This window comes from Ctenopharyngodon idella, chromosome 2, assembly GCF_019924925.1.
Source record: "Ctenopharyngodon idella isolate HZGC_01 chromosome 2, HZGC01, whole genome shotgun sequence".
NCBI lineage: Eukaryota > Metazoa > Chordata > Actinopteri > Cypriniformes > Xenocyprididae > Ctenopharyngodon > Ctenopharyngodon idella.
Genome location: NC_067221.1, coordinates 12899799 through 12915072, shown reverse-complemented (window position 1 = coordinate 12915072; position 15274 = coordinate 12899799). Strand labels below are relative to the sequence as shown.

At 37.7% G+C, this 15274-nt stretch overlaps 1 protein-coding gene across 2 annotated transcripts in view; it reads left to right on the top strand.

The window, feature by feature from the left end:
• cdh7a (cadherin 7a) overlaps positions 1–12285 on the top strand; it is a 61678-nt gene extending 49393 nt beyond the window's left edge. For both annotated transcript variants that reach the window (XM_051874619.1, XM_051874631.1), the window contains exon 12: positions 8793–12285. In XM_051874619.1, the coding sequence (XP_051730579.1) occupies positions 8793–9301 (509 nt within the window). In that variant the 3' untranslated portion in view covers positions 9302–12285. The remainder of the gene's footprint in view (positions 1–8792) is intronic.
• The last annotated feature ends 2989 nt before the right edge of the window (positions 12286–15274 follow it).

Here is a 15274-nt window from a genome sequence, read left to right as displayed (position 1 = left end):
TTCAGTATAAATCTAACTAAATTCACTGAGGTTTGTGCTTAAAACAAGAAAAACAACATAATAAACAGATAAGAAAAATAAACATAATAAACAGTACCATTCAACAGTTTGGCGCCTGTGAGATTTTTTGTTTTGTTTTTAAAAGAAGGCTCTTATGCTTACCAAAGCTGCATGTATTTTAACAAAATGTAATATTAATATATTTGAAAATGCAATATATTGCTATGATGGCAAAGCTGAATTTTCAGCAGTCATTATTCCAGTCTTCAGTGTCACATGATCCCTCAGAAATCATTCTAATATGCTGATTTGCTGCTCGAGAAACAATTTTTATATTATTATCAAAGTTGAAAACGGTTGTGCTTAATATTACAGTCATACATGTTTTTTAAGGATTCTTTGAATAGAAAGTTCAAAAGAACGCATTTATTTGAAATAGAAATCTTTTGTAACATTATAAATGTTTTAAATAAATCAATTTAATGTGACCTTGCTGAATAAAAGTATTAAAAAATAAAAATCTCACTGATTACAAGTGGGAGTGTAATTCAAGAAATATTCTCTCAATATAAGAAAGTGTGTTAATATCAGTTTTGCTTCGTTGTTGTCCTTCTTCAGGTTCAACAGGAACCTGTGAGAAATCCCATCTTCACCAAACAGCACAGCTTGTAGCCCGCAGTAGCAGACTCTATCATTGTGTTGATTGATCGCTGTTTTTAAGTATTTATCATCTGAATGTGAGCTCAACTAACAGCTGTAACTGATGTTAAATAGTCATTCCTGTGGTTTGCCGTCTCGTGTGAATGTAGGGTTCTCCAGTAACACCACCCCTCTACCCCCCCCTCCCCTTCTCCTCCCAAACTACACAAGTTGGATTAGACCACTGTGCTGCCTGATCAGAGCAATGCAGTTATTTTTGGCAAAGAGAGTCCGACCCCAAGGGGCTCAAGACTGCTCACTCATGGTTGAGGGGAGGAGGAGATGGAGGAGGATGGCTTCAGAGGAGGAGAGCTGCGGAGGGAAAAGAATCTTTTCTGCTTTTATCTTTTTCAGAGTAATGAATCAACAAGCTTTTTGCCTGCTGTTGCTTTAGTTATCAAAGCAGCGCACAGCTAAACCATGCCAGGCAATGAATGATACACAAGGACATGTCAACTTTGAGTCTTTTGTCTTTTTTTTATCTAACAACATACAAAAGAGTTTTCCATTAAAGGATTTTTTCACCCCGAAATGAAAATATTGTCATTATGGCCTATACTCAGCCTCATATTATTTCACCCCTGTATGGCTTTTTTGTGCTTTCGTTGAACACAAAAGGAGATGTTTTAAAGAAGCTTTATGCTGCTATTTCAATATACATTCTTAGAAATAAAGATTCTTTATTGGCATCTATAGTTAAAAAAAAAAGAAGAACCTTTCCATCCCACAAAAAGGTTTTTAATAGTGGAATTAAGGTCCTGTGTTATTAAAGTGTACTTTTCACTAAGAAAAAAAATGGGTCCTTCAAGAACTGTTCACTGAAAGGTTCTTTTGGGAACCCAAAATGGGTCACATCACTGCCAAACCCCATTTTTGGAACCTTTATTTTTAATAAAAATAGATGATGAAGCCATATAATAGCTTTGTGTGAAAAATTGATTAAATTTCATACATGTGCCGATATTCGGTAATACTATATAGGCTATCACGATAATGAATATGCACAATATTGTTATCGTGGGCACTTAAAAATACCGTGAATAATTATTTATTACAAATTATCACATTTTTATATTACATTTTAAGAATAATTTCCCCATCAAGCGTATACAATTCACAACACCGCTGTTTGCTGCGTCAGAAGGACACGCGCACTCAGATGTAAACAAGCCCAACGTGCATGAGAAGTACATGGTGGAACGAGTGAAGGAGACGTGCTGAATGAAAGTGCACGTTCACTCTCTGACGGCAGAGGGCGCTGATGGAACAGCAGAAATGCAGTGGTTACCCCGGAAATCCCATAAACAAAGCAGCTACGTGACTGAACAGTATTTAAAATGCTTCAAACAGCAATTCAGTTTTTTTGTATTCACAATGTTGTTCATCACAGCACCAAATACTTAAAGACTTAATATACTATTTACTTTCAAATCTTAATCTTAGTTAATGCATTAACTAACATTAAATAATGAGGCATTGTTGTAAAGTGCTACCTGTTTTTCTTTATAATTCTTTTGCATTTTAATCTGTTTGAAACATTTTACTTTATATTTTTTGTGTATTGTGTTGTTGTATTGAGTTCTTAAACCTATTATAGTATGACAACACTTTTTTTCTTATTTCAATATCGTGATAATACCATATACCGTGATAAAAGCTTAAGCAGTTATCGCAACATGAAAATTTTGATTCCGTCACATAGTCATACCTTGACAGCTGGTCACCATTCACTTTTATTGAAGCAGCTGTGCTATAAATAATCCATTTAGTATTCCACAGAAGAAGGAATGTCATGTGGGTTTAGAATGACATGGGGCGAGTAAATGATGACAGATTTTCAGGTGAACTCCCTATTGCAGGCTTGCCTAGTGTCATTACAACATCTCAGTCACACTATAAAGCCCAAGCATTGATAATAGTTCACAAAATATCAAAAGAAGGGATCTGACCAAACCGCTGTGGTAAACACATTGCTGTTTATCAGTGTTTGCATAAAGTAATCTAAAGGATTTCAGGAGCACATATCACATGATGACAGCCGCTGCGTCGTTCTAGTTGTTCTGAGGGAAACCTTGTGCTCATTATTCCAGTCTTAGGTGGAGGAATACAGAGAGGTCAGGTAAGCCCGAGGCGCTCTGATACATTCATGTCCACAGGTCACACTCGCAACATTGACATCACCTTTTCAATTTCTGCTCGACCGATTGCAGGGCATCTTGTCTTCCCTATGGCCTCCAACGGTGCAAGTGGACGGCAGTCAGTAATACTTATGAGGGCCCTTAAGGCGATGTAGTGTGCTCTTGCATCACCCCGAATAAATCATATTTTATTTCGCAGATAATGTCACCACTGTGAAAACGCAGGGACAGACAGGTGTCATAAAGCACAAACACCTTGTGTTGGGCAGCAGCATAAATGTCAACAGCCAGATAGATCCGCATATCGCCAGTATATCTTGATTAGTCTTCACTGCCCTGGGCTATTGGCAGTGGTTGAGATATGTGAAGGGAACGCATGAGAGCGAGAGAAAGAGAGGCAGGGAGCAAAAGAGAGAATGAAGGGCAGTGCATAATCTAGTAGTCGCTGCCTCATTTTTAAGAGGTCGATGAGAATGAGGCCCCCACAAAATATCCCACTTGTTGTTTAATTGATTCTGGATGACGGATTGTTTTCTCAATCCAATTACTGCAAATTGAGGATAATGTTAAATTGATCTGCTGCTCCCGTTGAACATCCATCTTGTGTCAAAACTGCAGAGAGGGTAAATCAAGCCTTAAAGTGGGCGCAGTCTGTAACAGTTAAGTTTTAAGACTGCATTAGATCTATATAACTCTTCATAATTACATAACAGTGGCTTAAAAATCAAACCCTACACTCTCAGAATGTTTTTTTTATACAGGGTTTAAGGACAACAGCTTATCATTGGTGCAGAACCCTTAAAGAGACTTTAGTACCTTATTTACCCCTAAAAGGTTCATAGTAGTGCCATGAGGGTACATATTACTACTAAAAGGTACTAATATGTCATATTTTTTATAGCTGTAGATAAGGTACAAAGTTGTCTCTTTTGTACTGACCCAGTGACAAGCTGTTGTACTCCCAAAGCTACATTTTTTTCAGTTTTTTATGACATTGTGTGTCTTTTAAAGAACTGTTTTAATATCAAAATGTTAAACAAAGTTTTACGTTGTCTCTAATAAAACAATACTTGACACAGAATTAGATATCAGCAAAATAAATGTTTCCGCTTTAAACTAAGTTGCTTTGATTTTAAAAGAGAAATGAACCATTTTCATGTAGAAAAAATGCTTTGTTTTTGTCCTAGAAAATATTCAAAAAACAACTGCATAAATATACGACATGCATATGTACATTATTAATGGATAGTTCACCCAAAAATGACAATTGTCATCATTTACTCACCGTCATGTTGTTCCAAAACCAAGTCATGGATAATTTCAGTAGATTATCTTTTGTGGAATGCAAAAGAAGATATTTATGCATTATTTCCAAGCTGCTCTTTTCCGTACCATGAATGTTGAATATCTTATTTAAAGCATTTCACAATTTACAAAGCAAACAAACAATAATACTGATACAAATAATATACATATATGTGTATATATATATATATATATATATATATTACACCCTAGAAATCATTTCCAATGCAACCTGAGCTTTTTACTGAAACCAACTGTCACATTTAACATTTGTAAAATTCCCAGATCTGGAAACATCCCTCTGGTTTACCAACAATTTCATATCTAATTTTCTCCATATGTACCAAACTCAAACTTTGGTACAAACTCCAGGTCTTCAGATTGTCTCCTTTTTTATACTATATTGAATTGTCTATACTTGGCATATCACAAAAGTTAAAGGGGAACAAAAAGGACAAAAAAAAAAGTATTTCAAATAACTGAAATTTCTCTATACATGACCTTCTTCTGATAGCTTTGTGTGAGACTGAAAACTGAAATAAAATTTTTTTATTTCCTAAAAATCTTGCCTTGAAGTCATGGTCACCATTAATTTTTGATTGTATGGCAGCGTGTACATTTTACATAAGATCTCCTTTTGTGTTGCACAGAAGAAGAAAAAAATCATACAGGTTTTCAAAAAGAAATGAGGTTGAGTAAATAATGATAGATTTTTCATTTTTCTATTCCTTTATCTCCAGTTTCATAGCATTCCCTTTGTTGCTCTTGAATTTAAGGTCGATATGGGCTTTGCTTTTGTTTATATCATTCCCAAAGTGTGTGTGCGTGTACTGTGATTATGACTGCACTCGTGCAGCCGCTGCCTCGCCAGCCCACTCGCCCAGCTTGTCTGCCCCTGCAAAACGACACTAGGCCTGAGGATGAAGTATGAGACTTTGGCACCATATTTCACACTCGCTGTGGCAGGCCTGAAGGATGGATCATTAGACGTTTGCCTCCCTTTTCCCTCCACTCTATCTTTCTCTCTCACTTCAGCCTGCTCCCACTTACACCTCCTCTTTTTCTCTCCCTACTTTATCTGCTCCCTTCCCTCCCCCTCGAGCTTAGTATTGGCAGCCAAATACACATATGTGCTATCTGCACTGAGAGAGAGAGAGAGATAGACTCCCGTGGGAGGACTGTGTTGTGGCTATACTGTAAGATCCCCTCGCATTCATGGGTCTGAGAGCAGCAACACGGAGGATTGGTTTTTGCATTCAACACATCACAAAAATGGATTTATTTTACTTTTTTTGTGTATGTGTCTTATGTTAGTCATTTTTCGCTATGTGCTTCCCCTTTTCTCTTTTTTATATTGACAGAATTTCTCCGTCTCTTTCACACCATCTTTTTCTGTGCATTATTTGATCCCCAGTTTGAATCACCGAGACATATGTCTTTTGTGCAACGGTGCAGCCTTGCCTTTCGTTGATAGTTTTGATGTGCTGTGTATACAGGGTCTGTGCTTTCAGGGCAGGGTGATATTTTCTGACTGACATATAATCCAGTCTTATTTTACACATACAGTAGGCAAATGCTGCACTCATTAAAAGGATTTAATGCTGGCCTTTCCCGAATAAGCAGCTTGTGTTTGAGCGGGAAGGAAGCAAGTGGCCATTAAAGCCTCATATTTACAGCACACATCCTGCCCTAAATCTTGCTCTTCATGCATCTGTGTGTTTATCTCTGACTGTTTGCTTATGTTTACACATGACAGGGCTGAGAGTGAGGAGACAAAAGTGCTGGCATGTGCTTAATTCTCAGCCGCGCATGTGTTTTTGTGCGCGGATAAGGGTCCGTACAGTTAATAACCACTGTAAACAAACATGCAGGATAAGATCAAATCAGACTGTAACTCTTTTAACACCTCCTGCTCCCAGGAGCACCTCCCATGATGAAACACCTCCTGCACAGGATTTGTCAGCAGCGATATTAAAATCACTACAGCCAAGTCTGATGAACTTATTGATAAAACTAATGTACCAGATCTGCCCTAATTGAACTGCAGAGATAATTCAGCTTATCTTTCATGTTGCACCTTAAAGTGTCAGGTCTAGAGGCAGAATTGTTCTATAGGGTGTAAAACAATGAGAGAGTAATATTTTGGTCCGGTGTCATAAATATTGTTGAGATACGGTCACGGTCAAGCTCTATCTGATTCTACACCTCTTTTGTCTTTGCTTATCTTGCACGGAAGGTAAATGGACTGCTTGAGATTGTGTGTGTGTACGTGTGGTCCTAGTAAACCCTACTTTACGGGGATAAAATGTCCCAACAAAGATGGCAATATCCAAAATCCTTGTCCTTGTGGGGACATTTTTTGGTCCTGATGAGGAAAACAGCTTATAAATCATACTAAGTGATATAGATATATATATATATATATATTTTTTTTTTTTTTTTTTTTTTTTTTTTTTTTTTGCAGAAAATGCAGAAAGCTTTCTGTGATGGGTAGGTGAGGGGATAGAATATAGAGTTTGTACAGTATAAAAATCATTATGTCTATGGAATGTCCCCATAAAACATAAAAACCAATGCATACAATGCATGTGTATGTTAAAAAAAAAAAAAAATGGTGCCTTTAAATCTTACTTGGTGCTTGATTTTTTTTCATGGAATTGTTGTTTACTCTGGCAAGGGCATGAATCTGTAATGAAGCAATTTATTAAACACTCTACTCTCATATAAAAGGGGTTTCTTGTTCATATTGTTAGCAAATAGTTTAATCGTAATGACTATTTGCACAAGGTGTAAACAGCACTGTGCAGCTATTTGCGCACAATAGTCTGTTGGAAACAGACAAAACTATAAATAAATGCACTTAAGATGTCAGAGAAGCGGTCTTGATTTTTTTCTTTTTGGGTGACCCAAGTTCAAATTCAAGTTCTCCAGACTCCGCTCTTAATGTCTGTATTATTAAAAAGGAAAATAAATAAATGTAATGAAATAAAACAAATGCAAATAAGTTACTCTCTTGATATAGTATCTAAGGTTTTAAACTATATTAATTAATTCAAAGGGGTGGTTGATTATGATTTGACTTTTTTAACTTTAGTTAGTGTGTAATGTTGCTGTTAGACCATAAACAACATCTGCAAAGTTACGACGCTCAAAGTTCAATGCAAAGGGAGATTTAAGGACTACAACAAATGGCTGGTAGGAACTACAACAAGCTTCTTCCCCGGTTGCTGACATCACTAACTCTAAAATTTACCCATAAACCCCGCCCCCGAGAACATCAGCTACATAAATTAATCCACTAACCATTCAGAAACGTCCTGTTGCATTCTACATGTTGTCACTTCTTCCTGAGTCTCTTCATCATTGTCCGACTCCGGTCTGAACATAAAAGGCTGAACAGTTTCTGACATTTTAAGTGAGTCTGTGTGAGGTTATCGGCGCTGCTAACATGAGCTCTTGAAACTCCGCCCTCTTCTTGAGAGCAGCAGCTCATTTGCATTTAAAGGGACACACAAAAACAGAATTTTTTGCTCACCCTCAAAAAGTGACAAATTTAACATGGTATAAAAAATGATCTGTGGTGTATTTTGAGCTAAAACTTCACATACACACTCTGGGGACATCAGAGACTTATTTTACATCTTGTAAAAGTGGCGTTATATGACCCCCTTTAATAATAATAACAGACTAACTATTCATGTAGGCTAAGGTATTAAACTATACGTAATTATACTAGTCAGTAAACTACATGCATGTTATTATAGTACCTAATAGTATGTTGGAAAAGAGCATTTAATATCACACACACACGTGTGTGTATATATATATATATATATATACACAGTATATACTATTGTAAAAATAGTATAAAGTATATAATATGATAATATACACTATATATTATTATTATGCTCGTTATTACTATATGCTTTTAATAATGGTCTATATTTTTTGACTGTATGCAAATAGTCTACACTGACATTCAAAAGTTTGTTTTCTCTTATGCTCACCAAGGCTGCATTTATTTGGTCGAAAATACAGTAAAAAAAAAAAAGAGTAATATTGTGAAATATTATTGCAATTTAAAATAACTGTTTTCTATTTCAATATATTTTAAAATGTAATTTATTCCTGTGATGGCAAGGCTGAATTTTCAGCATCACTACTTCAACCTTTAGTGTCACATGATCCTTCAGAAATCATTCTAATATGCTGATTTGCTGCTCAAGAAACATTTCTTATTATTATCAATGTTGAAAACAGTTGTTCCGCTTAATATTTTTGGGGAAACCATGACAGATTTTTTTTTTTTCATCTTCATCAATTCTTTGATGAATAGGAAGTTCAAAAGAACAGCAAATCTTTTGTAACATTATAAATGTCTTTACTCTCACTTGACAAATTGAATGCATCCTTGCTGAATAAAAGTATTAAGTATCTTTTTTTTTCTTTTCTTTTTTTTTTAAACAACTTTTAAACGGTAATGAATGGTATTATTCATATTTGATGTCTACCAGTATGTATACTTAGTATACATCACCTCTGCCTAGCCACTGTCTTGCCTCTGTATTGTCAATGTGTCATTTTACTGATGATAGCTCTGGTTTGCTTGTACTAACACCATGTGATTCTTCTGTCTTGCGTTTCCAGTGCTGGTGCTGCTGATAGTGACAATGAGGAGGAGGAAGAAGGAACCTCTGATCCTGGACGAAGACCGGGATGTGAGGGAGAACATTGTGCGCTACGACGATGAAGGCGGCGGTGAGGAAGACACAGAGGCCTTTGACATGGTGGCATTGCGAAACCTCAACGTAGTGAGGGACAGCAAATCCCGCCGAGACGTCACCCCGGAGGTGCCCACCCTTTACTGCTCCCGGCCTCCCCCTTACAAAATCACTCCCGACAACGGGATCTTCCGGGAATTTATATGGGACCGCCTGAAGGACGCCGACGTCGATCCTTCAGCGCCTCCCTACGACTCCCTGCAGACGTACGCTTTCGAGGGCAGCGGCTCTGTGGCCGAGTCCCTCAGCTCCCTGGACTCCCTGAGCACAGACTCGGAGCAGAACTATGACTATCTGAGCGACTGGGGACCTCGCTTCAGGAAGCTAGCCGACCTGTACGGTCACGGCGACAGCAGCAATATATTCTCCTCCTAGCCGGGATTAAAATTACTGCCAAGGTCTGCTCAATCAAGGGCATAATGGAAATGAACAATGATCAAGAGTATACCACTGACTCATTGATGCTTGACAGAAGAGGAGAGCAAAAAAAAGGGAACATTCAATGCGCAGGGGGGAGATATATCTGCAGAGAGCAGCGGTTTTGATAACGAATAGACTGTGGAGATTCAAGTCGGAAGCACTTCTATTTAAATTGCAGTTAGATGCCAAGTCTGGACTTGGGGTGTGGTTGCAAGCGCCCAAAGAGCGATCTTCAGGCCCAAGAGAATAATGGACGGTGGACCGCAGCACCATGCGAGCTGGTCCAGGAATACCAATTGTTTCTAAGTGACATTTGAAGTGCTCTCCCCATGGTTATAAATGAGAACAGTGCCATCCAGCTAGCCATACAGCAGTGATGCTCGAAAGATCAATGTTTCTGTTCTATCAGATGTTTCTATGACTCATAGGTTCTTCAAAAAAAAATCAATACAAATTCAGCAACCGAGAGCACCGATATCTTTTCCGAACGCATTGCCTAGTGAGGATCTGCAGCTGTTGCTTTGTAAAATATCCGTTATGCATAGCTTCATATCTGTTATCAGGCCTTAGTTCCACAAGAAAAATTTGGGCCGAGGCGCATCGCTATCACAACTCCTGAAGTATCCTGCAGTTGCGCCGACCAAAATACAAGTCAAACTCGTAGTGAATAGACTTTGATGTATCAAGCAGGACAGGCCAGAGTGGATTTAATCATTGAAAATGTATAGTACTTGCCTTTCAGTTGATGCTGTCAACCTGAGTTATTTTGAGATGTTATTTTGTAAGTTTGTAGAGAGAACCCTTATGACAGCGAGCGTTTGAAGGGGAGTCTTTTGTATTAAGCCTATTCCTTTCTCGAAAACCTCAGTCTCAGTGGAGAAACTTAAAGCGGCAAAACGTTTTTGTAGTGCTCTATGCTGTCACGTGTACAGGTTTTTTTTTTTTTCTTTTTGCAGTGGTTCTTGCTGAATAACTTGTGAGAGCTGTTTGTTTTAAAGCAGGCCTGTTGTTTATATGAGTCTGAGTGGCAAAGTGTAAGGGAAAAAAGAATGTAAAGACATTATCCTAAATAATATCTGGCGACGTGTGAAACGGTGTATAACATGCAGACAACACACTACAGTATATTCAATGTTTAGCTGTTGTCTGACAGGTTATTATCATGATTTTGAATTGTAATGATATAAAATGACATTCTAAAGCTGGGAGGACATTTTGTACAGATTTTTGTAATAAAGCACACAAATTGCAGCACACAGTGTGGCCATTTCCTGACGACTGCTTTCATTCATTCGGACATCCCGACGGTGCATATATTGATGTGGGGATCTTACTGCTAAATTGGCTGCTTTTGTTTGTGGAACAGGGTGGTTTGCACACAGACATGATATGTAATCAAGGCTAGCGGAGAGAGAGCCAACGGGGCTTTGAGTTTGATGAATGACACCAAGCTTGTCAGAGCATTTAAAAGGCCTCAGCGAAATTAGCCTCTGAAAGAGGAGATTGATGATTCAGTTAGTGAACGCAAGCATACTTCCAGAAATACGATCACGCGTCTAAGCGCGGGCAGACTGGGTGTGCGACGACATGGTCGGACGTGAAGCTTAGCCTATAAATTGTCTCGCCTGGGCTAGTTAGATCCCTCCAATGAGCCTAGTCTCGCTGTCGAGCTCGTACACAGCTTGACGTGTTAGGATGGCAGTCTTTCCACGAACGCCTGTTGCAGCCTGGCCTGCGCTATCACAGTGTGAGATAGCTGTGATCTGTTCTGAGTCATAAAACATGTTCCATTTTAGTTTCTTCCCCAACAAATTCTGGCACTCAGATAGATGCTGTAAACTGTTTTTCAGATGGCATAAGCGTTTGGAGATTGAATCTCAGTGTCCAAACAATACACGCTTTCAATTTGTCACTTTGTTCACATGCTCATCAGCTGTGGTTGTGCCTGTCAACATCTGAGATATAAGTTTGATTTGAATTATATGGGATATTTTGTATCTTGCCCAGTCTGTATGATTATAAAGTGATCATTTTACGCCGTCGATAATGGATTTGGCTTTCAACGCAAGTGATTACTTGTCATTTTGTTTGTTTATCTGACTAAGGGTAATAAAGACTGAGAATACTGTCTGTGATCATTAGAGGGAAGCTGCTATCAGAAAGCAAATGTAATTATTTGTTAACTGGCTCACTAAATGAAAACTAAAAGGGCAATTGAAATCTCGTTTGACTTGGCACTAAGTAATAATAAATACAGTTTTAATTAAGCAAGTCACTGCAGCGAGCAGATAATGCAAACAAAGGAGGATAGGGTCACCCCGTCATTGTTCTCTTTACAGATATCAGACTCTATAACACATATATCAAAGGGACTGAAAATCAATGTCGCTTTTGATTCTGTTTACTTTTACAAACTGGCCACTATTTGGGATTACGGATGTTATTAGGAAATGATCTCATAAGGAACTTAAGAGGAATGCTGGGCTTGTTACAAGTGGCTTAATGAAACATACTGGTGCTCTTTTGAATAGAAAAAATCATTCATTCACTGCTTCAAGATCTCAAGCAGACCTTCATCATTTATTCAGAATACTTATAAGAACAGCTCTGAATAGAAAGCTCATCCTGTTCTCTGTTTCCTTTTTATTTACTTCACAATGAGTTATGTCTTTTCTTAATGGCTTCACATTAATTACCATTAAGTGTAATGTGAACTCAGTGTCAGGCTGAGAGCGAATGCCTGGTTGTCTAAGTGGCCTTTCCTTTCTGAACCAAGGAGATGAAGGCTTATCTTTAGTATGGCTGACAATCAATGACCTGATGTTCAACAGCTTCTTCTCAAAGACCTGATGTACAGAGACACATGTTCATGTTTGTAAAGGAAACCACTTCAATTTATATGCATCATTTTTAATAAAATAAATATTGTTTCAATGTGAGTACAGTGCAAGGTCATTTCAATTGCTCAGCTGCTAAGTGATTGAAAAGTGTGATAATGACAGCTTCTGTCCTGGCTTGATTACTTAGAATTAATATGACTTATAAAATGATTTGAGCAACATGAACGTTCTTACATTCTCCTCAGTTGATTAAGGTAATTTAACAAGCAGTTCTGAAATGGCACTTACCATTACATGTCTTGACTTGAAGTTTTCTTTCCTGTGATGATGTTTTACTTACAAAACAGGATGTTTGGAAGGGGCATATGGATGGACATGAATGATGGCGATGGTCTGATTGGACATTATTTCAGAATCATGGGTAATCACTGAACTTGATTATTTCGAAAAAAAAAAAAAAAAAAAAAAAAAAATGTGGGCTGATGGTTTCAACTAAAGTATATATACCATTGATTAACAACCTTTTAGATCACAGTAGGTCTGTCTTTAACGGTTTATAAGTTATCAAAATCAATTCCCCTACGGAGAAAATAAATGGGATTTTTACTTCTGGAAAAAGACTGACTCACTCTAAGTTAAGTCAGCCATGAGCCATAGCTGCATTCAAATTTGCGTAGCAAGAATACAGTATGTAACCTAGAATTGTTTGAAGAATTTCATGTAGGCTACAGGTATCAGGGAATGAATTGCCAAGCCATAAAACATACTGAAGATACAAAGGTTACACATACATGTCTTACATGAGAGATAGGCCTACATGAGAGCCTAATTAATTTATAAAGATGCAAATTGGATGGACTCTATCTGAATTTTGTCATTAATTAGGAGTAGTCTATACTCCCAGCAAACATTGGTCTGACGGCAACGACGTGTCCCTGGCCAAAAATAGTCGCGGTAGGACGGCATAAATCGGTCATTAAACGTCCAAATGTTTGCTGGGCTAGACCACCTCAAAGCAAACTCACATGGTGTAAAAATGATTTGTTTTGATCTCTTGGGTTGTTTTAAGGTGTGTGGACTCAGCTGAACTTGGACCTGAAAGAGCACAGCTATCAGCAGCAAGTCATCTTCACGCAGCAGTTGCGAGGTGTTTGCAGCCTGCGAGTCAAACTACCTCAGCTTTCTAACTCGATGCACTCTCAGATTTTAAATCAGTTTGACAGACACAAATGTCAGAGAGAGAGCTCGGCAATATTGATTAGAATTGTCTGTTCTTGTTTGACTGAAATATGACGGCTTCGGGCTTTCCGTGAAAAATTGCGGTCCATTTAGAAAATTAACAACATTAATAAAGTCTCCCTAACACAACAGAATACCCGATTCTTGCTTATACAGTTCCCATGAAACACTTATAAAGCTCACGCTTTGGATTTACAGCTTTCATTACAGTAACGAGATGTTAGTGTGCGTGTTAATATATTGCCTCCCTCTCCTCGGCGGCGCTCGTTGCATGTCCACAACTGCACGAGCGCTGCCAACGACACTCACTTCGCCATCGATTTCCTCTCTAAATTAAATATACGATTTTATGCATTTAACAAGATTGCTCCAAGAAAAATCCAATTACCGCTTCAAGCCAGTGGAAAACTCATTAAAAGAGCCAGGATAATTATGCAAGCAATGGCACTTTAAACTAAGGGAAAGGCGGATTCCGAAATGTTATGAAAACATCTGGGATCTGGGATGAGTTTGTAACTCACATAATATTATTAACAAGAAGTGGTTATAATATCAAAATTATAAGAGAGTTATGCAGAGCAAAGCCTTTAAGGGCTCTAGTAATGGTGTTCTGATCAATAATTTTAAAGAGCACGTCTTAGATTTGTATTCACAATCAGGCACATCTAACGCCGGCCAAATGCAGAGCTGTCTGGTGAAGACTAGGTTTTCAAATCGGAAGTTAACATTCGTGGGGGTTTGTCCTCTAAGCTGAGCCCTGGTTTGAGTGTTGATTCTGAGACTTTTGTTTAATGTACACTCCTTGCCCCCACAAATTATTGGTCAGGAAATTAGCAAAATTTAACCAAATGCACTACTTAAAAAGACACTGAAAAAGCCACTGTCTTAAAAATGCATCAAAGACAGAATGAAATTTTTAGCAGAATATGGGAAGTTGTGTGTGGATTGATAAATCAAAATGAAACACAAGTTGCATGATGATGATCCAAAGGGGTGTCTTTGAAAATCTGCTGAGAAATATAATGAATGCATCTCTACCAGAGTGAAGTATGGAGGAAGAGGTGTCATTGTGTGGGGAGCCTTTTTAGCTGCTGGTATTGGTGAGCTGTGAAAAGTCATTAAATGCTTTGGAGTAAAGGAGAGTATTGCAGAATGGCTTGCTTACCACAAATGAAAAGTTGTTGTCTAAAGAGGAATAATCAGATGTTATTTTAACCAAGAAGTGGCTTGAGACAAGTCCATCAGGCTTATGTTTTGTCCTGGTCAGAGTCCAGATTTGAACCTAGTAAATATTTGGTCTCACATTAAACTCAAATGAACTGGGAGACATTTTTCAACTACTCATTAACTGTTTGAAGCCATTAACATTGAGTGGAACAACACTGACTCTCTTCTTCCAATAAAAAGCTGTCTACAAGTTGGGGAAGACTATTCCATATCTACAGTATTTGTGCAATTCTTGCTAAGTTCCTAACCAGTGATTTGTGATTAAAATGGTTAAGACTGTGATGGATTTTTTTAATTAATCATAACTAATATTTCTTTTTCCTTTCAGAAATAACATTTATATGCTTTTGAAACCTAAAAGTCCCCTAAACTTGGGCCAAAGTCAGTGTGTGTCTGAATCAAATCTTAATATAACAAAAGGGGAAATTAAACTTAGAGACAGCTAGACAACTATCTAAATATAATAGCCTCATGATATTGAGTAACCAATGAACTAATAAACACATGATTTTGGCAGATCTTGCTTTATCTAGCAACAGAAGGGTTTGACACATGAAGAACCAATCATATTGTAGAATGATTTGCCATGCTCCTATCCTATATAAACTGTTGTATTCTTTTT